Raw genomic sequence first — 21,258 nt, 5'->3', positions numbered from 1 at the left:
TTTTGTTCAACTATACGTAAAAAATGTTTGTATTTTCATTCTTTCATATTCTACCATAACTAGAGGAAAGAAAAAAATAAGCATTAATACTTCGTTGAATTTTACGTAGAAACTATGTTATGTCACCGGCTATTATTTTGTAATTGAAAATAGAAGTAAAATTAAACATTCAAAATTAACTTTAATAAATTTTATTTATATTGAATGAAATGAAATTAAACTTTGGATTATCTATATCGCCTTTGGTTTCATATATTAAAATTGATAATGCAAGTGCAGTGACGAGTAAACATGCCAGATCAACAATGCGTTAATAACGCTTTTCCGTATTTATTCTTCCATCATTTAAAGGGTTTAATAGTGCATTTCGCACATGTAAATAAGTATTAAATTCAACATTGAAATAAATAGAATTAAAAAAATTATGAGAAATTAAAATATTTAAAATAGCAATTTTCTTAGCAAATTTATTTTTGTTTTCATTAACAAACGACATGTGCTTAACGAATTAACATCTAAGCATTTCATAGAACTAAAATAAAACAAAATGACCAAACGATTATACAAAATTTTATAAATTCAATTAAAAATAATAAAAGAAAACGATAAATGCATCAATTAATCTAAATGATAGTTAAGCTTTTTGACGTTGCGTGGTGTTAATATCGTTTGGGCCAAACTGTTGCCATTCTGGTGCGCATTGATAAGAAACGTGTCGTATAATTTTTTATATGCTCTAGCATTAGACTGGGAACTCTATATATTTATCTGTGCATGGAACTAAAAAAATACCCAAACGATTACAACAAACTTTCATATAAATTCAATAAAAATAATAAAAGGAAAACTAATATATCAAATCTAAGTAAGTAAATCTAGTAGTTAAGGTATTGTGATGTAGAGAGGCGCTAAAACCCTTTGGGCTACTCTTAATGCTTTAAAAATGAGTTCAAATGCCATATTAAATTAAAGCCAATCTTTAAACAGGCAGGTGATATAGTTTATGTTTTTAATAACGATTCCACGTAGCCCTCAAACAAAATCTAGCCAGTTTCTGAATAACAGAAATTTTATGTATCGTATTTTCTCGAGTTTCTGTTAGTGGTGGTTTAAAGGTCTTCTACAATGTCAGTAATTAAACACTGATAAAAATTCTTTTAATTCTTTTGAAAGTAATCTTTTGAGATCCGTAGATCATATATGTTCATGAATATAACTTTTTTTTGTGTGAATATTTTAATTCCACATTTATTGCTAATTACTTTAGAAATTAAAATAAGAGCTTTAATTTCTCAATGTGTAGGTTTTATTACTATTTTTTTTAAATAAAATAACTGTAGTTTCGAAATCCATAATTGCTATTTGTTTAAAAAAGGATTCATTATATTTTCTAGAATTGAAATAATTTATGCATTCATTCATTCAAATATATTATTCTTTAATAATAATGTTCTATCGAATTCTTAATCTGTTATTAATTCCATTAAGATCCCCCTTACAATCCTTATTATATTTCACTATTAATCTTTTAATACAGAATAATATATTTTACTATAATTCGTTATAAATTCATAGATAATTCACTATTCCTTCATTTATTTGTTTAGTAATGAAACATAGATTATTAAAATTTTTTTTAAATGTTTCATTATCTGGGTAACGTCTAAAATATATTTCTAATATTTCTTCTTTTAAATTATTTCGTCAAAATTTGATTAATAATTAATCTTACAAACAGACATGCTTCTTTAAGATTTGAATTAATATTGCAGAAAAAGTTGGTTACATTTAAAAGGCAAAACGGATTATTAAACGATGGTTATATTTAAAAGGCAGTACGGTTTATTTAATTACCTATATACACAAATTAATATAGGAAGAATTCAATAATTACCGTTGCACAAATTAAAATAGGTAAATTCAATAATTACCGTTGCACAAATTAAAATAGGTAAATTCAATAATTACCCACATACACGAATTGAAAGGGGACGAATTAAAATATAAAGTTTAATTTCATTTTTTACAGGTAAATTGTTATTGGCTTTTTGTGTTATCTAAAAGATAACCATAGATATTTCGCATATAAATATGTTTATAGTAATAGTTTTTAAATGAGATTAATATTAAACTAAAAATTAACTTACGGCTGTTTTTCACAAGAGGTTTCACTCACATTATCGGCTAACCTAGGATTTTCTAAATTTTCAGGTACAAAACGATTGACGTAGTTATATTCCATAGTTGTTTAAAGAGCGATTCACAAGAATGAAACCAATAAAATATAGCATTCCGCGCAACAAAATGATTACAATACAATGACAACAAGTAGGCGATTTATTGGAATTTTAAATTCCCAACTTAACGAAATCAACAAGGATTCAAATTTCTTTGTTCCACTGTCCATCGAAGTACACAACTGATAAAACTGAATAAACAGAACGGAAGTAGAGGAAGTTAAAGAACTCAAATTGCAGTAGATGCAAGAACATCTGTTACTGAATTCTTTTAACCATTTTGTTATTTAAAATTTTAATTTATTCTTCGACGACACAAAAGAGTTTTGTTTTATTCAGCTGCAGCTGATGTTTAACCATTCTTCGCACAAACTTGCATGATTTATAATGGTTGAATTTATAACTAGCCATTCAATTTTACAAATTTGTAATATAATGTCTAAATTATTGGATAATTTTCGACACGTTTTACACGTTAAAAGAATTTATTTCAAAATGAGCCTGTCAAGAACAAAGTGTAATGTGAGAGTCAATATTCAATTAATATATTATTTCTAAAGAATACGAAATAAATTATGTAACTTGTCGTTTCTTTCACGTAATCGAATGAAATTTTAATATCACGTTGTAAATTATGTTGATAATTTAAAAGGAAATTACGGTTTAAAATAAAAACTCTACTGTCTCAACATTGTGTGAAAATTCACTACTAAACTAAATACCATTAAAGGAAATTATGTCATTTCATGAAAAAGATTTTTAAGTTAAATCCGTTCATTACATTTATACATTAGCAAAAAGTTTAAGCTACTATCTCTTTCCATAATAAAGTAAAATAAAAATTTTCAGGGTGCGTAGCGTTTTTAAAAAGTGCTTAAAGGTGCTTATTTTCGATTATCGTTTTTTAAAAGCCCTTAAAGATGCTTTTTTCAATGAGTGTTTTAAAAAAGTGCTTAATTTTTCCTTTTTCAAAATGAGATTTTTCCTTTACTATGTTGATTTTCGCTTCGAATTTTGCAAAAAGACAGTTCACATTGTTCTATTCCACGTTTTCACAATTAATTCAACCCCAATCTTTTTTCGGCGTATTGTCAGGCCGTAGCGTATGAAAACGCCATGCGTTTTACATGATTCAAAATTTCATGATTTTTGACAATTGTCAAAAACATTGCCAAAAGGTTTTTTTGGCATGACGGTTAAAACAAGATAAAACCGTCATTTGTCAAACTTTGCAACCCTGTCTAATTATGATATTTTTTAAAGTGCTTAAAAATATTTTTTGAGTGCTTGAAAAGTGCTTAAAAGGTGCTTATTTTTTGTTGAATAATTTTGCTACGCACCCTGATTTTTATAAAGTATGTTTTCAAGTGAACTAAAAAGGTATAATGATTATCACGACCGAAACTAAAAAGACAAGTGCGTAATGAGTACAGGGAGATGGTATTATTGGCGGCGACATTAATTGTGAAATTTATGTATTTAATGTTTTCATTTCAAACAAGACTAGAGTTTGCTCCTTTTTAGTTTACTTGAAAAATGTAGTTTAAAATTTTTACTACCTTGCTTCTTTTCAGAATTTTTGTTTATGTCGGGAAGTTATGACTCATTTAACGAAAATATTTCGTTTGCAACAGTTGCCCATTATACTTGTTCATTATGAAATGTTAAGCCTGAAAACTCAAATAAGAACATAATATTGCAGTTACTCATTTGTTGAAAGGAAGTTTAGCACGAGATTAAGGAGCGTTATTTTTTCTGTAATTATCTTTGAATTTCATACAATTATGATTTTATTATCTTTAAATAACTATAAATAAATTTACTGATTCCTAATTTTCTATTTAACTACCATCGTTAAAACAGTTCGGTGTCTTGGGATATTCATCCACTTTTAGATGCACCTGGATAATTTTAAAAATTTTTTTTCCGCATATGAGCTGTATAAAGCAACAACTTCAATTACTCTTATCTGACGTAGTTTTTATTATTATTTTTTTAATTTTAAGGCAATAATTTCGTTATCAGTTTAAAATTGATTCAAACGCTTTGTTTAATTTTTTTAAATATTGAAGCTATAGCAAAAGTGGCATTTACCAAAGGTCTAGTCATACTAGGTCTTGTTAAGTGCCATTGACCGGTATATCCAACACGGATGTTTTTTTAAGGTCAAGTGCCATTGCCCGGTATACATTTGCCCGGTATACCCTACACTGATGTTTTTTAAGGTCATGTGCCACTGCCAGGTATACATTTGCGCGGTATACCCTACACTGATGTTTGTTCTAATCTATCGTCAGTAAGTATTAAAATATCGAATAAATCTAATTATATCCACGAATAAATTAATATCAAATCGGATGTAATAAATATTTCGAAAATTCACCAAAGCGATTAATTTGATTGTAAACATTCACCGATGAAAGTCAACAACCACCGATTTCGGTCATTCATTGTAACATGCACATCATTTGCATAATAACCTCATCAGATCGATTATTTCATACTTTGCCTAAATAACATCCGGCATTTCAAATAATAAAAATAATTGACTTTATTGGCGATGATCTCGTAAGGCGATAAAGAATCATGCATAGTACAGTTAAGGAAGATATTAACCTCGAAGGATACCCCAAGGAAGGATACCCCAGTTCAGTTTTAAATTTCTAATTTTACACGCGGTTTCCCTGATCGGACATTAAATTTAGTGAACATATTTCTCTGTCCCAAAGCTGTCCACCAAGGTTTCGTTGAATTGGAATTCGGCACAAGAGTAAAATATGTCGTGTTTAAATCAGTCATTTCATTATTAAGAAACTGAAATATATAAATTTCAAATTCTATGTTTATTTTTTTTGAATAGTAGTTTTAAGGTTAGTATAAATCTGATTATGGTTCTGCTGAACATAAATGTGTATTAATCGGCACTGGGTACCTGGTAGTCAAACTATCTTACCGGCTGCAGTTAATAACCGGGTAATTGGAATCTAGACTGGTAGACCGGGTATCTGGTAATTGCCTGCACTCGGTAGTCTTATTCTGAAAACTAGACTTCACGGCAAGATGGTATTTATAGTTAAAAATTTTAGTTTTCCTTCAAACGTAAAGTAACAAGAGAAGACTCTCAACAAGAGAAGACCATTGATGTACAACCACGTGACCTATGACCTTAGCTGAAGCTGGTCGTTTATAAGGAAGATAGCTTGTAAGTTCTCTGCATAATATTGTCAAAGTTCAAGCTAAGTTTCTCCTCATCAGTTAAAAAGTTATTCAACGTGAAGTTAATTAAATATTACGTTGTATCACACATCGAATTTGATAAAGTATAATTCTTGTTTACATCTGTCATTTGACCTGGATTTATTATTTGTTTATGTATTTTATTGTAACCGTCATTTTTGCTTCATGTATCTGAAAATTTTGTTGCATAATTGGTGTTTTTATGTTCAATATGGCTTCGTGCCTGCCTTTGTGCTAAGTGAAAAAGAAAAAAAAATTCTTTGTGAAGGAATGTAGAATCCGTCATTTAAGAGAACTTATATTTGATGGGCTTTATAGTGCGGCTTTCAGGAGAACTTCTCCAGACATCAATCTCGCGTTGCGGCGGGTACCATGGTTACGAGGAAAAGACACTTGGAAGCAGTGCGGGGGAATAGTTTTGTCTTGATCTTTGCATAGGTCAGCTTGAGTAAACCAATCCACACCTTCATTTCTCCATTTCGATTTTGAAGTGTGCGCTCTCTTGTTACCATAGCAACAGACAGCCTCAGACTTTTAGTCTGGAGGAGTTTTCCTCAAAGTCGCACTATACTCGAAATCGAAGGGGAAAAGAACAGTTAATAACATAAACAAATGCTACGTTTCAACATCCCATAATGATCCATATCCATGAAGAAAGCCGCTTTCAGGTGTTCAATTCAACTGAAGTTTTCTTTTAAAAATTTCCTCGGCGAAAAACGTTGCAAAGCTTACAAATTAAATTGCCACGTATAAACGCCATACTTTGATTTCATTTAATAACAACTATTCTAAAATTACATTAGGACTATGATTACGGCAGTCCTGTCTAGAAAATACAAAAGCTGATGTAACAAATCTCTAATAATGATTACTAATGTTTGTAATGCATTGAATTCAGTATTAAAAACTGATAGATAAAAAATTGATAGATTAGGAATACAAATAAGAATGCTTAAATTTAAATTCTAAAAATATGGATTGAATTGGAAATAATGTTAAATTTCATAAATGCCATTTGCGACTATAGCACGTAAAAATTCAGAAAATATTAAACGAAGATCATATTTGAATGATTTTACAATTCAAATCTTTGTTCATTATGAGAAACAGAGCTTTAAAACCGTGATAAATGGATTTTTTTATCTATTTCGATTTATGTTGTTCTCTACTTGCAGCAGAAATGAAATTTAAGTTTACTAGTTTTAAAAATACTTCTGCGAAGAACAGTGAGGCCAGGTCGTTTTTTAAAAATACACTTAGTTTGACCTTTATTCGAATAAGACATCGAGATAATTCTAAAGGCAACGAAATTAAAAAGCTATTGTCCGGCACAAAAAAAATGAAGGGAAAAAAAAACAAGGTGGGGTCATTTAGGGACATTGCATATTTGAGGTAAAAAAACTCTTGAGATACATTAAAATATGAAAAAAGTTGATTACTTTGATCAACAATTCCCTTTTGTTCAAGGTTTAACAATTAATTTACAGGTCTGATTTGATAACTCCTGAATATGTAATATAAATAATACACCCATACCATCTTTCAAAGTAACCTCGATCCATCTGCTATAATGAACGTCTGTGCTAGGCTGCAAAAGTTTTAAAAAACAACTTTTAAAGTTTTCCTTTGAAATGTTTTCTAACGTCCTTAATGGCTTCGACTTCCTTAAAAGGAAGGAAGTCTGTTTAACCTCCCTGTTCAGTACATGAATAGTTCATCTCAACTTCTATGCTAATGAACAAGGTTTCAGGATATAGAAGTCATTGAAAGCCCCCAAATTTGAAGAGCAATCCAAAGGAGAACATTAAAAAGTTGTTTTATAAACTTAACATCCTAATACGAAAATGCTACTTCGAACACAGGAGATGGCAACTCTCACAATATTTTCAGGAGTTATTAGACCTATCCTTGAGATTAAATATGCCACACCTAATGATTCTTGCTGAATTTTTAAATATGCTTGAAACTTACTTGTATTCTTGTTTTCCTTTTAGGTTTGCAGACTCTTCAAAGACGTTATCCTCGGGTGAGATCTCTTCGCCATCATCGGTCACTATGGTTGGTATGATGGGTTTTCTTCTTTCCTTTGGAGCGCAGCGAAATGAATAAAATCTCATATCGATGGCACTATCATTTGAATCTGAAGACGGCGACTTGAACACTTCAGCATCAATTTTACGCCTTTGGGAAAGAGGGGTTTGGTAACCTTCTAAATTTTCAGTTTCCATTTTTAAGAACCTAAAATTAAACAAAGAATTTAAGGTTGTTTTTCGAAGGATCTTCCATCACGCGAAATATCACTACAGTGAATATGCTATTTTCATAATGATTTTGAGTTATGATTATTAGATTAAGTTTAGTCCAAGAGTAAAGGTTAAATTTTAGATAAAGTTTTGCCTATTTTTAAACAGCGGACTTTATACTAATTATAAAAATAGTGCAAAAAGGCTAATATGAAGAGAAACCACAGTTTTGTAAATGAAAAGCCATTTTTTTTCCTTTTTAAAAATGTCCTCCAACGCTGTGGTCTAGGGCAGTGTTTCCCAAACTTATGAGTTTTGTGTACCCCTTCTAAATTTTTCGTAACGCTGTGTACCACTTATAAAAAACTGAATATATTTTCTTAAGAATTTGTTTATTTTTTTCGCTCTAAATTTTGTTAATAAGTTTATTTGCATCAGTGAGAAGGATGATATAATTTTTCTGTGATAAAAAAAATTGCACTAAAGTTAAAAAAAAGCACATCTAGCTGTTGACACCACTAATTATTAACTGTTAACTCTGCAAAAAATAGCCAATAGGAAAATACGTAATCGTAAATTTTCATGGCTAGCTTTGTTTCTAAATAAGTTGCAAGATATTTCGCATAAGAACGCGAACCCCTGCTAAACTGTTCCCGTACCCCTAGGGTACGCGTACCACACTTTGGATAACACTGGTCAGGGGTAATAAAAATGCATAAAAAACCGGTCAAGTTATTAAAAAGGGAAATAGTGTATTGGGAAGAAGCATTCTTTCAATTTTGTCCATTTACTAAACCGCCCAGTGGGTTAATAAACCCTTTATAAATATCCCTCTTGGCTGCTGATTCACTCGGCTATACGGGAAATTTTTTTTTTTCATTTGCAGTGTTAGTAAAATTTAAACTTCGTATTTCAATCTTAAGAAATCAAGAATTTGCTTAAAACGATTTTGGCCACAAATAGTGAAAACACATGGGGAGCTTGGGAATAATTTGAGGTAATTTTTCTGTGTTGATAAGTTGGCCCATATATGTTTGCAAAGCGGAAAACCGCATAGTTTACAATTGTCCGGTTCGCCTAATAGTCGAATGCTCGCATAATTTCTGTTCTCCGACAAAATTTATTCTCTTCCCACACAAATTCATTGACTTTTTCTTCCACAACTTTTTGAATTCTAAGAATACTTTTAGTAATTTATTCCTAGTTATCTTCTCTATTTAAATGTTCTGGAACTAATTATCAGTATTAAAAGATGTATCCTGAATTCGATGTATTCAAATAATGCAAGGGCCCAAGTGGGTGCCCAATCTTCATGAAAGCTATTACAGTTCCTGATCAAAAATAAATGGACAATTTGAATGGAATAATAACCAGTTTAAACATTGAATGCAACTGTGCATTCGAAAATATTCCAGAAGAGAGCTACATCTTGTTACAGTTAAATATTTAGGCAGCAGAGATAAAGTTAAAAGAAATGTCCAGCTTCTAGATTAACTTCAACTTTAAACTTTAATGATGATCTTAACGCTATGATGTTAAATATGGATGAAGGCTAACTAAGTTAAAATATTTTATCTAATAATTGAAAATTGTAATTAAAACAATATAAAAAGTGATTTTTTTGCTCTGTTTCAGTTGTTTTCTGTTCTATTTTAGTAGTTTTATAAGTCATTTGCAACCTTTAGAGACGTTGGACGGTGGACATTGGGTATTTGTTCTCTTTAAGCATTAAAAGTCTCAAAGTCTCCCACAATATTTCAAACAATTAAAGAAAATCGTTGATTCATCAATTTAAACTCCTAAAACGCAAAAACAAGGACAAAGTTTTTGTTGATATTCAACAGATAAATTTTTTTTTAGTTTAGTGTGGAATTTAGTGAACTAGTGTGACTCTGATAGAACGAAATTAAAATATACAAATTTAATTCCAGTGATACCCAAGTTTGCTACACTTCCACATAATTTTAAAAATTTTCACATTCTTATCACGAAATTTTAAAACAGATTTTTTCTTTATAATTTAAAGGGTCAGATAAAGAAAAGCTCACAATTCTCAATGAATTTATAAGTTCACTCCCACCAAGAAGCACGTCCCTTAAACAGTGCGAATGTCCGCAGCTTATAAAACAAAAATGATGCATAAAGTAACAGCTTTCCGAATTCTGTTGCATTAATTGTATGCAGTCTATATATTATGCATACATTTTAAAGTATATTATCAAGAAATAACTCAGGAAAGTATAAATCAATAAATCGAAGATATTTCGTACAAGTCTTTACATGAGCACCAGATCTATTAGAACCTAAAATTTTTTCAGTAAATTTACAGTTGGCACAGTTCAAATTCAAAAATTCTTTTAAGCGTACAAATTGATAGTGCTAAGATTTTTTTGGTGGCATATTAGTGTAGTTTTTCTGACAAAAGCTTTCAATCATTGCTTAATTTTGAAGCAATTATTTCGAAAATTGCTACGAAACTATTATTTCAAAATTTCCTCCTTTAATTGTTGGCCAACGTACAGAATGGAAAAAAGATACCACACTAACTTTTGTTCGAATGATCGGTGCCAACAAACTAAGTGCCAATCTTAATGTATAAAGGGGAGACCTTAATCAAGTTAATTAGTGCAAGCTGATGTTTTAAGTACCGGAACCAGACAAAAAAAAAAGTATTCCTTAAATAAACATACTATTTACATTTTTTGCACCATTAAAATATGGGGGTTCACCGTAATTTGCAAAATATGATTGAAATTTATAAGGAGAGTAGTTCCTTAGCCTTTTGGATCCTTTAATGTAAATTTCTTTTTTTGATTAATTCACCATATTTCGATAAGTTTAAGTAAATTTTGCACACACAATTTTAAAACTGGTTTATCCAAAGATAATTCCATTTCAAACATAATTTTTAATAATTAATTATTCTCATTAGTTTGTATTCATTGAAAGGTTTTTGAATTGCAACGTAAATTTTTTCCCCACCATGTTACACTTTGCAGAAAAAAAAAAAACTAAATCTTTCAAATAGTTTCTGAAAAATAAGATTTCAGAAATTTTATTTTTAAACTCATTTCTGAAGATGTATTAGAATTTCAAATTTTGTATACTGTATTTTAAAATTCCATAGTTTAAAATGGCGTAAAAGTTTGTACTTCTCGCATTTCAAAAATTCTTGGAACATAATTAAAAAAAAAAGTGATAAAATAAATATTTTTTACACGAAGTTATCTTTGGGCAACAGAGAGAGCAAAAATTCTAGTTTTGCTTAAAAACTTCCCTAGATCTGGAGAAATACGCTAAAAGAGAAGGGGCTTAAGCTTTTGATCGTTCTCTTAACTCTGAAAATTGGCACCCTATTTTCTTCAGATAACGGCTTTTCCTTAGTTTATAAAGTATAAAACCTAAAACCGAGGTGAAAAGGTATGTTTATAATTTTTTGTGCCTGATTACATTATTTAAAATGTAGTTCTCACTAGCTAGATAATTAAAAATTAAAATATAAGAGGTCACCCTTTTGAACCATTAAGAGTGGCACATAGGTCGTGAAAAATTCGATTATTAGAAGAAAAGTTACCCAGGGTGAATTTTTTTTACTCACTGTCTGTAGTTTTCTTAAAGGATATTTAGCAAAATTAATTTTCTTAAAATTTTGATAAGGTTTTTGAATTTACAAAAAGGGAAGTCTGTACTCATGAAATTTATTTTGGGCTTTGTTTTCTTTAAACAATCATGAGGAAAAATGAATAAAATAGTAAATCAACTTATTTCATTCGAAACCAGGACTGAATAATATGAATCCAATGACTGTTTTATAATAACAGTGAGAAAAGGTGTTGACATATAATAGAACTCAGATCTGTTTTCGAAATTTTTCGAAACAATTAAAATTGCATGAAGTTTAAAAATTTCAAAATATTAATCCTTTAGTAAGAGATTAAAATTTTGTTTAATACGCTTAACATCTCAACAAGTTTTTAACACACAAAAATTTCTATCAATAATACGTCGTAAGTTTCCTGTTCGTAGAAAAATTAAGAGTTCTCAACAGTACTTGCTAATTGCCTATAATTTTATAACATTTGCTTATTTACTTCTCTTTTGTTTTACAGATGGCAGCACTAAATCGTAAAGGTGTATTACAAGATAAAATTCACTTATTTTTGTTCGATAAATGTAACTAAATTTCAGAATTTCCTGGATTACTCACGCATCTATAGCACAATGACATGCATCGTACGGGATGAAAGGCGTACAAAATTTACACTGCATCCATCAAGCAAATTATGTGGTGCATTTTACATAAAAATAATCAAAGTTTCAATTACGAATAATTGTAAGTACTCAGTAATCCATATTTATGCATATATATGCATATAAAAAGTTAATTATGATACTAGAAATTTACTACTATGATAATTTTGAACTTATTCGTGCTTAAATTTCTGATTTGATGTCAGAGTTTAGGTTCAGATGTACGTAAAGAGATGGCAGCACTAAAAAGTTTTCGGAGTTTTGAAATTTTAGTGGGATTAAATAATCAAAATATGTTTCAATAAAAAAAAAATAGCTTTAAAATATGGGGAAGTAGGCACAAATGTACCATTAGAGATTGTTGGAATATTGTTGTATCACGAGAACCACATACGTGGTATGGGGGAGTTTTAATAGAGATATTTTCAAGCTATGTGAAAAAAAAAATCGTGATTGGATTACGCAAGTAGAGGTTCGTATAATCTCGTGAATTTTACTCCAGAACTTAAAATTATTTGAAAGTAGAAGTTACATTTTTGTTAATAGAATTATACATTTTTTAATCAATAGCAGTTTTTATTTAATAAGGAGAAATTAGTGCTAAATATGTCTTAATTCATTACCCATTTGATTTTTTAAAACATTTAATACGTTGATTATCTTTGCGATTTTAATTTGCAATAGCAAGAACTTCAGACACTGGACTACCGCAATAGCGGTTACTATTTTTACGTGCAGTGATGGTATTCAACTGGTACGCGTGTACCAGTTTTTTAAATATCTGTATCAAAATTTATAATCCAATAAGGCAGTGGTTCCAGATTTTTTTTTCCGGTTGCGGAACTCTAAATGATCGGGATTTTTTTAGCGGAACCCCTACTTTCTAAATAAGATTCATTTGCGATTATGAACACATTTACCAAAGAAAGATTAATTTCGAAATAAATATGAAAAATGAATATTGTTTTAGGTTTCATATGTCGAAAAAGTCAAATCTGAGGCAGCATGAATCATTTCTGATTTTTTAACAGCATGCATAAGCTGAAACTAAGCTAATAAAGGCTAATAAAAATAGCTTCCTAATTTTTTAAATATATTTCTGACAGAATTTTTTTTAATTTTGCTATTTCTCCTTTCACTAGAATTTTGCTTAAGTGATTTTATAAAAATAACCAAAATGTGTATTAAATAAATAATTGATAATTAATTGAGTATAAATCTAACTGCGCGCCTTAAAACTCATTACCGGAAAAAAATCGTAATTCTCGGAATCCCTGTGACTCTTCCTCAGAACCCCAGGGTACCGAGGAACACTTTTGGAAAACCATTTATCTAAGGAATGCAAGTTTTAGACGTATTTCAGCTTAGAAGTTTTTAAATTATCAATTTTAAATTAAAAAAAAATACTTTCCTACATTTCCAGAATTTAATTTTTAGGCGTATCGCTTCTTACCACTAAAACTTAGACTTCGCTAATTTAAATGCTTGTAAATTTATTGTAGTGTTTTAAATGGTCATAAATTCCAAGACCGATCAAGACAAATACGAGCCTTAAGTCCATAAAATTTTCCAGGTGCCTAACTAAATATTTTAAACGTAACCTACTGATAAGTACAGTCTTAACATGAAATATGAAAACCTCAACTGACTGGTATTTTTTTCTATTGTTTTTTTTTCTTTATTAAAATTTTCTGAAAAACTTTTATTTAAAAGAAATATTCTTAAACATTTTAAGAACGGACGTTAAAGAAAGGTTTTAGGATTTTTTTTTATTTGGAAAAATAAATAAAAACCAGATTTAAAAAGATTGTGATCATAGGCCTTGGGGTGGGGGGAGCTAGGTTATGATTAGGCCAGTATGGTCTATTAATGAAAAAAAGGAGCCTTCATGAATGGGGCTGAGGCCTTCTGTTTAACGCAAAATAATTCCCCCCCCCAATGTCGCTGCGATTTTTTTTTCTAATTCATACCTCTAGTATGCTGGGTCAACTCAATTTAGCGTTAATTTTGACGTAATCTAACGAACAATTCGTTCCTACTCAAATTTTTTTCAAAAGTACACCTACATTGTGTGCAATTCTTTTCATGGCTGCTCAGATAGTGAAAAAAACTATTCTTAGTAGATACAAATGATGGGGCTGCAGAGCAATAAGCCACACTTTTTCCCAAAGAATATAGATAGAAAAAGTCCAGCTCGTCGAATACCTAACTAACACGGGGAACTGCTCAGTCTGGTATGCTATACCAGAAATACAACTGACAGTGTGAACAGCATACTCAAATTTACGACATCATATGTTTAGATCCAGCGCATGCTCATACGAAGTAAAGTGACAGTTGGGATGTCACCCGTGAACTGGTTGTTGGACAATTTTACACATATGTTTGGAGTCTGTGCTTCCCGCCATTTAATTCTTTCTTACTTTGCCAAAATATAGTTAGAAGATTTAATCAATATGGATGATAGAGATTTATTCTCAAAGAAATATAAAAATAGTATAGAACTGCAGGATCAAGTGTAAAAATGCAAAACCAACCATCCAACCAACAATAAACAAAAAGAACTATACCCCAGTAGGGGTTGGGATTAGAGGAGGGTAAGCCAAGTTTCAAGAACCTCTGCTGCTGTGTCCCTAAATGTTGTTTTTTCCTTTATACACAGGGCTCGCACAAAACATTGAGGGACTGGATTACAATATATCTAAGGAAGCTAGCCTTCTTCCCCCTATAAATATTCTTTGCCTTTTCCAAAGGGGATATATTTAAGTCAAACTGTTCTTTAGTTATGTTTCTAGATAGAAATATCGAAATGCATGAAAATATGAAAATCGTGGTGTTTCTTGCAGTAATACAATTTCCTTTAAAAATTGAAAATGTGAATATTTTTTTCTCCAACTTTTTCATTGATCAAAATATCTCACATGCTTTAACTAATTTGTTCACCTAAAAAATTAAAAGTTTTTTACAAAATTTTTCAGATACATGAAAATTTAATATTCATTTCTTTGATGCATTTAACTTACTTAAGTATAAATCAAAAGAAAAAAAAATTCAATTCGCTCTTAAACTCTAAATATCAGAAAATTTCTACTATTTTTAAATTATCAAATCCTGATATGTTGGAGTAAATAAAATCAACTAAGAGCAAGACACGAGTAAAAGAAAATGAGACATTAAAGAGTAGTCATAAATTGCAATGTTTAAAACAAATGTAAAAAAAAGTAAATAAAATAAAAAGTAAAATAAACATGAAACAAAAAAATGCCAAAGAATTTAATTTCATTATATTATTTATTTTCCCGAAAAAAATTCGATTTTTTAAATAGTATTTATAGCTTTATTATTTAAATCTTTAATAACAAATCAACTGATTTAAACAAAACTTTATAAATAGTTGGAAAACTTTTTCAAAAAATCCGTTTAATTTCGTTAAAAAAAATTAGAAACAAAGCATATTAAAAAAAGATCGTAAAAACTTTTTCTTAAAAAAATGTAGTACATAAAAACAATTAGGCTATATAAATAAAACGCAGAAAATTTTACTAAATCATGAGAAAAGGAAGTTGAGAAAATTTTGAAAATATACGAACTCTTATGTTTAGTTATTCAAAAACAAAAGAACAAGCCCAGACGCATGCATAATAAATAGAATAATTGTAACAATAAGTTGAGAATGTCCAGAAAATGTACGCAGTATACGTTTAAGAAAAACAATGCCCAATAAGTTTGGCGAAATTAGGTCTGACATTTTATTTCTTAATCTAATTTTCTTATAAATGCATGAAAGTTAAAATTTTCTTCTTTCAAAAGAGATTTGATATGTTATTCATTTCGTTGATGCTTTTTTACTCATTTAATTGTTTCAATGAAAATTCTGAAATTTGACATTTGGATTTTTCCACAAAACACTTGACTGGAAAAAGGCATTGAAGCAATTGGGTGGCAGTTTAAGTTATGGTAACTAGTAACCAAAAAATTGAAAATTTTTAAAAATTATTTCAAAAATTATCAATTTTGAATCATTTCATGTAGGGCTTTTGAAATAGTTTTTTTTAAAAGTATGCAAGCTATATTTGAGCCTTGCCTGTTATCGATTGCAAAACAGGTAAATTATTAAATAGTCAATTAACAAGGCAATTTGACAAGGCATGTTTAGATAATATTTAATTTCTTACACGAATTTAATTAAATGGAATAGAATATACATACATACGCATTTACTTAGTATTTAGTAAGTATTTACTTAGTAAATGTCTCGTATACATAACGTGATAAAAACATTACATAAAATTATAAAAACAAAATTATTTCAAAAACAAATAAACTTAATGAGCGTTTTTATATTTACTTTAATTATTACATCAAAAATGTGTACATTTTAATTGTTAGGATTTTTTGCATTTTTATAGAGTATTTATTCACGGTTTGGTCATAAAACAAAACCCACTAGACTCAAACAACTAGATTTTTGTTTGCCATAAAACTTCCCAATAGGTTACTTGAATTAAATGTAATTAAAAACTAACCAAAAAAAGCTAAATCCAATTATATTTTCCCATAAACAGCTTTGGAAAGTATGCAAACAGAAAAAAAAATCTATGTCTATTAGAGAAAATTGTATCAAATGTTTTCCATTATAATTGTTCCTGTGTCTCAGCAGGATATATTGACTTAAAAAAATTGATCGGCAATATATTGTTTTATTTTATGATTATATGCATCATGTCATATTTTCCAAATGTATTTGTATAACACATTTTTTCACAATTTCATTCAAAATTTTTAAACTAAAAATGACAAAAAGTAAATAATAAGGAAGAAATAAAACAGCTAATTTTCCCCGCTTGAATAAATAACACAAGTTCGATATTTCCAACAAATGTGTATTTCATTTTAACAGGCAAACACATCTTTCCCAGTTCATGTAATAAAACAAGTTAAATATGCGAGAAATATCACTGCATTGTTTGGTAATCGCCAGGCTTAACATTAACAACTGAATAATGAAGACCAGGCGACCTTTAAGGAGTGCATAGTTTTAGGAAAATTTTATGACACAACATTTATTTTGTATTCATTTTATTACACAACAAGTTTGAATCATTGGCTTACTTGGGTCATCAACATTTAAAGAGGCTTGATAAGAACGTTTCAAGAAGTAATATGGTATTAAGTCAATTAATTACATTGAAATTTATTTTAATTGCTTAATTCGCGGTTAGTTATCATTGAACCGGTTCTTCTATTTGACCATCTAAATTATTTTCTGGTTATTGACAGCAGTTCGCCGGCGAGCTTTTCATTCTGAACATAGCTCTGAATGCGTGTTAATGAAAATGGACACAGCTCCAAAGAGGTGCTAAAGAAAATGGACACAGCTCCAAAGAGGTGCTAAAGAAAATGGACACAGCCCCGAATGAGCGTTTAAGAAAATGGACACAACCCCGAATGAGCATTTAAGAAAATGGACACAGCCCCGAATGAGTGTTTAAGAAAATGGACACAACCCCGAATGAGCGTTTAAGAAAATGGACACAGCCCCGAATGAGCGTTTAGGAAAATGGGCACAGCCCCGAATGAGCGTTTAAGAAAATGGACACAGCCCCGAACGAGCGTTTAGGAAAATGGACACAGTCCCGAACGAGTGTTTAGGAAAATGGACACAGCTCTCAATGAGTGTTTAGGAAAATGGACACAGTCCCGAATGAGTGTTTAGGAAAATGGACACAGCTCTCAATGAGTGTTTAGGAAAATGGACACAGATCCAAAAGAGAGTTTGGTGCAATGTCCAACAAGAAGGTACTAATTTTGTATTTTTCCTCTAATTCTTTTAATTACTATGGTTATCAGTCATTTTATTATAGTATTTCAGTTATATATTAGTTATATGTTCAGAATAGTATTTCAGTTTTAAAAAATATTTGTAACTGTCTTAAACCAGCATTGTTGAGCCATAGTAACTAGGATTGTTTATTTCGTTATAACCAAGTTCACGGACTATATATACAGACTGCTAGTCACCTTTAATAAAGCCAGTCAGTTTTAAACCGGATAAGCTGAACTTGAGAAATGTCAATTTACGAAATGCTTTAAAAAAATAGCTACGCTAATATTTTAAAACATTTCGGGGTGTATAATAAAATACCACTGCATAAATAATAAAAAATGTTATTAGATTTGTTTTATTCCTTATAGTTGGATATTGTGCATCTTAATAAGTTAGAATGTAATTTTTATGGTCTTATTTTCTTAATTATTTTTTTACTGAATAAGTTTTAATCATCCAACAGGCTAAGAGTTGTGTTAATTCAGTAAAAAAAAATAGGCTCATTCATGTAAACTCCATGATTTTACAGATGGTCGGTTTCCTACATTAGGCCAATGGTACTTATTTTTATTTTTCAAATATTTACCTAAAATATCATTGTAACGTTTATTTTTTCTATTTGTAACTTGGAAAGTAACATATAAATTAATGTACAAAACTACAATTTGACTATTTTAAGTTACTTTTTTAAGTGGCTCATCGATAGAATTCTTCCGTTTTTCTCTTTTTGAAATAATTTATGATGCTTTATTATTGAGTTTAGGAATAGATGGCTTGGTTTATAATTAAATTGTTTTAATAATAAAATGCCATAACACTAATACACACTTGAAAAGGAAAAACAAGAAAACCCAACCACAGTTAACCCGACGTCAATAAGACATCGTGCAAATTCATAATTATTGGTGATGGAAATATTGAAAACTTCACAATAACAAACTTCACATAACATTCACAATAACATTGGAATACAGAAATTAGTTTTTAGTTTTGAGCATTTTTGTAAAACAAAGAAATTATATTACCATTTAGATAATACATTATACTCATTTGCGTAAGTTTGCTAGCTTAAAATTTGGAATATTAAAATTTTTTTAGAAAATAAGAAAACTTTTGTTTTAATCATCTGGTTTTGTTCTAGAAAGGATAAATCAGAATAATATAGAAGTAATAAATTATATTTCCAGCATTAATTCGCAAGTTGCGTAAAATTCGGAAGCTAATTTTGATAAATGTTTTTGCTCACAAAAAATACAATCAGCTTTTTTGGTCATAACAAATTGCGAATTCTGGATTAATTAATTCTTTAATAGAATATAATGCAAAGGAAACAAAAATATGTAATTTTTATTGTAATATAAAAAGATACTAAAGGATATTAAGACTTAACAAATTTCAGTGTTTGAAAATAAGTAATATATTAAATAGCTAAAAAATTTGAATACAAAACTAGATAGGATAGTGAATTAGCTTGTTTTAAATTCTTTAATTTGATAAAACCGAAAGTCAAAGAAATATTTTAACTTTTTTAAGACAGCAAATACACGCAAATTTAAAAAATAAGTTTAAAATGTTTCGCAAAAAAATAAATTTGTCTGAATAATTTTTGTTTAGATTAGGACTATTGATTTAAGAACTTGAAAGAATGATATAAATGCTTAAAAATACTGCTAAATTTTTCATTAGTAAACATACAATATAATTATTGATTCGATTATAAAGGAATTAATAGTTTCGTTTCTAAAGATTGTATTTTATTATGAAACTTTATTAGTGTGTAACACTTAAATATTATTTAGCGTTGTACTAGACTTAACTATTAACTAATTTAATATTTTCTTTTAATTGTGTTTAAAATTTAGAGTTACACAGTTTATGTACAACACAATGTATGTACGCAATATAAAAACGCAATGTATATCAAATTTCATCCATAAACGTACGGCCAATATGTACAAAGTCAAATATATGTATAACTTAGCCAGAATAATTAGAAATATTTTCAAATTTAATGGTTTTTTCATTGAAAATATTCGTAAATTTAAATTTGTTTCCATAGAGACGCTCAATATAAAGGTTAATGACACAATAGCCGAAATTGATAGCACTGCAAAACAGTATTAAGTATTCAATTCAAGGTATAAGCTGATTAAATAGCCCCAATTTTTTGAAATATTAATATTTTGAAACGTAGTTTATGAATTAAACAGAAGTATTAAGAATATTTTCAATTCATAAAATTGGAATATTCTCTCTCAAATTCATCGATCAATCGATCGCACTACCAAACAGTATTAAGTATTCAACTCAAGGTATAAACTGATTAAATAGCCCCAATGTTTTGAAATATTAAATATTAATATTTTAAAACGTATTTTATGAATTAAACAGAGGCATTAAGAATATTTTCAATTCTTGACATAGGATTATTCTCTCTCGAATTTCAATTATAATTGTATACTCAATATTTACAAACCAAATATATTAGGAATATTCTTCCTTAAAATTCATAAACATATACTAAAAATATTTGGAATATTCTTTCTAAAATTTAAATTATAAATATATTACTATTATATTAGGATTACTCTCTCTCAAAATTCAAAAATAAGCGTTTGCCTAATTTATTATTAGGAATGTTCTCTTTCAAAATACAATTATAAATCTATACTCAATTAATTAGGAATCTTTTCGCAATACAGTTATAAATTTATCTTCGATTTCTTAGGAATACTTTCCTTCAAAATAAAATTCTAAATTTATGCCCAATTCATCAGGAATATTCTCCCGCAAAATTCAATTATATATCCATTCTGAATTTATTAGGAATATTCTCTCTCGACATTCAATTAAAAAACGGTTGCTCATTATTTGCGAAGCCAATCTAAACATGTATCCAAATTTATTAGAAACATTCTTTCACAAAATTCAATTTCCAACGGACGTTCATTATTTATAAACGTAATTTAAATACACTGCCTAATAAAATCAGTATGATTAGAGATTATTATAAAGTTCAAACTTTTGTCCAATTTTTTTTATTTACATGAATAAACACAAATTGCTAAAATAAAAAAAATCTTACTTGAGATTCCGTGAAATAATATCAGTTACGAGACGTTTGTTCATTCATTTGATCCTAATTCTTCTTGAATTGTTCCAAATTGTATCACGTTTTGTCAAGCAATTTTTTCCAGAATAATAATCTTTGGTTTTTCGATCGTGACGTCACAATCAACCGTGAGATGCAATGCCAGTTTTTTTTTTCTTATTTCATTTGTGATTGATATATTCTTTCCCTTCAAGTCTCGTTTCTATTGAATTGGGTTGATGTTACAACGAAGCTGCGCTATTGAAGTTGGCTTAGATCTCCATTTGAAGTTTTTAAATTTTGTTTATCATGTTCAAAATAAAACACAACGTAATTTATTTAAGCAGTAGATTTATTATTTTCAAAATTCAC

General features: G+C 29.0%; 1 protein-coding gene across 2 annotated transcripts in view; it reads right to left on the bottom strand.

Moving 5' to 3' along the window:
- The window catches only part of LOC107452128 (potassium voltage-gated channel subfamily KQT member 1), a 100,315-nt gene extending 79,273 nt beyond the window's left edge, over positions 1 to 21,042 (bottom strand). Inside the window, exons 1-2 of one of the 2 annotated variants that reach the window (XM_043039156.2) lie at positions 20,881 to 21,042; positions 7,446 to 7,712 (exon numbers count right to left, since the gene is read on the bottom strand). In XM_043039156.2, the coding sequence (XP_042895090.1) occupies positions 7,446 to 7,712; positions 20,881 to 20,924 (311 nt within the window). In that variant the 5' untranslated portion in view covers positions 20,925 to 21,042. Of the gene's footprint in view, positions 1 to 2,147; positions 2,304 to 7,445; positions 7,713 to 20,880 lie in introns of those variants that run through there. The other variant, XM_043039160.2, reaches the window with a different exon arrangement.
- Positions 21,043 to 21,258: the final 216 nt, after the last annotated feature.

This window comes from Parasteatoda tepidariorum, chromosome 4 (assembly GCF_043381705.1).
Source record: "Parasteatoda tepidariorum isolate YZ-2023 chromosome 4, CAS_Ptep_4.0, whole genome shotgun sequence".
Lineage (NCBI taxonomy): Eukaryota > Metazoa > Arthropoda > Arachnida > Araneae > Theridiidae > Parasteatoda > Parasteatoda tepidariorum.
Note: the sequence above shows the minus strand (reverse complement) of the source record. Positions and strands in the feature narration are given on the sequence as shown.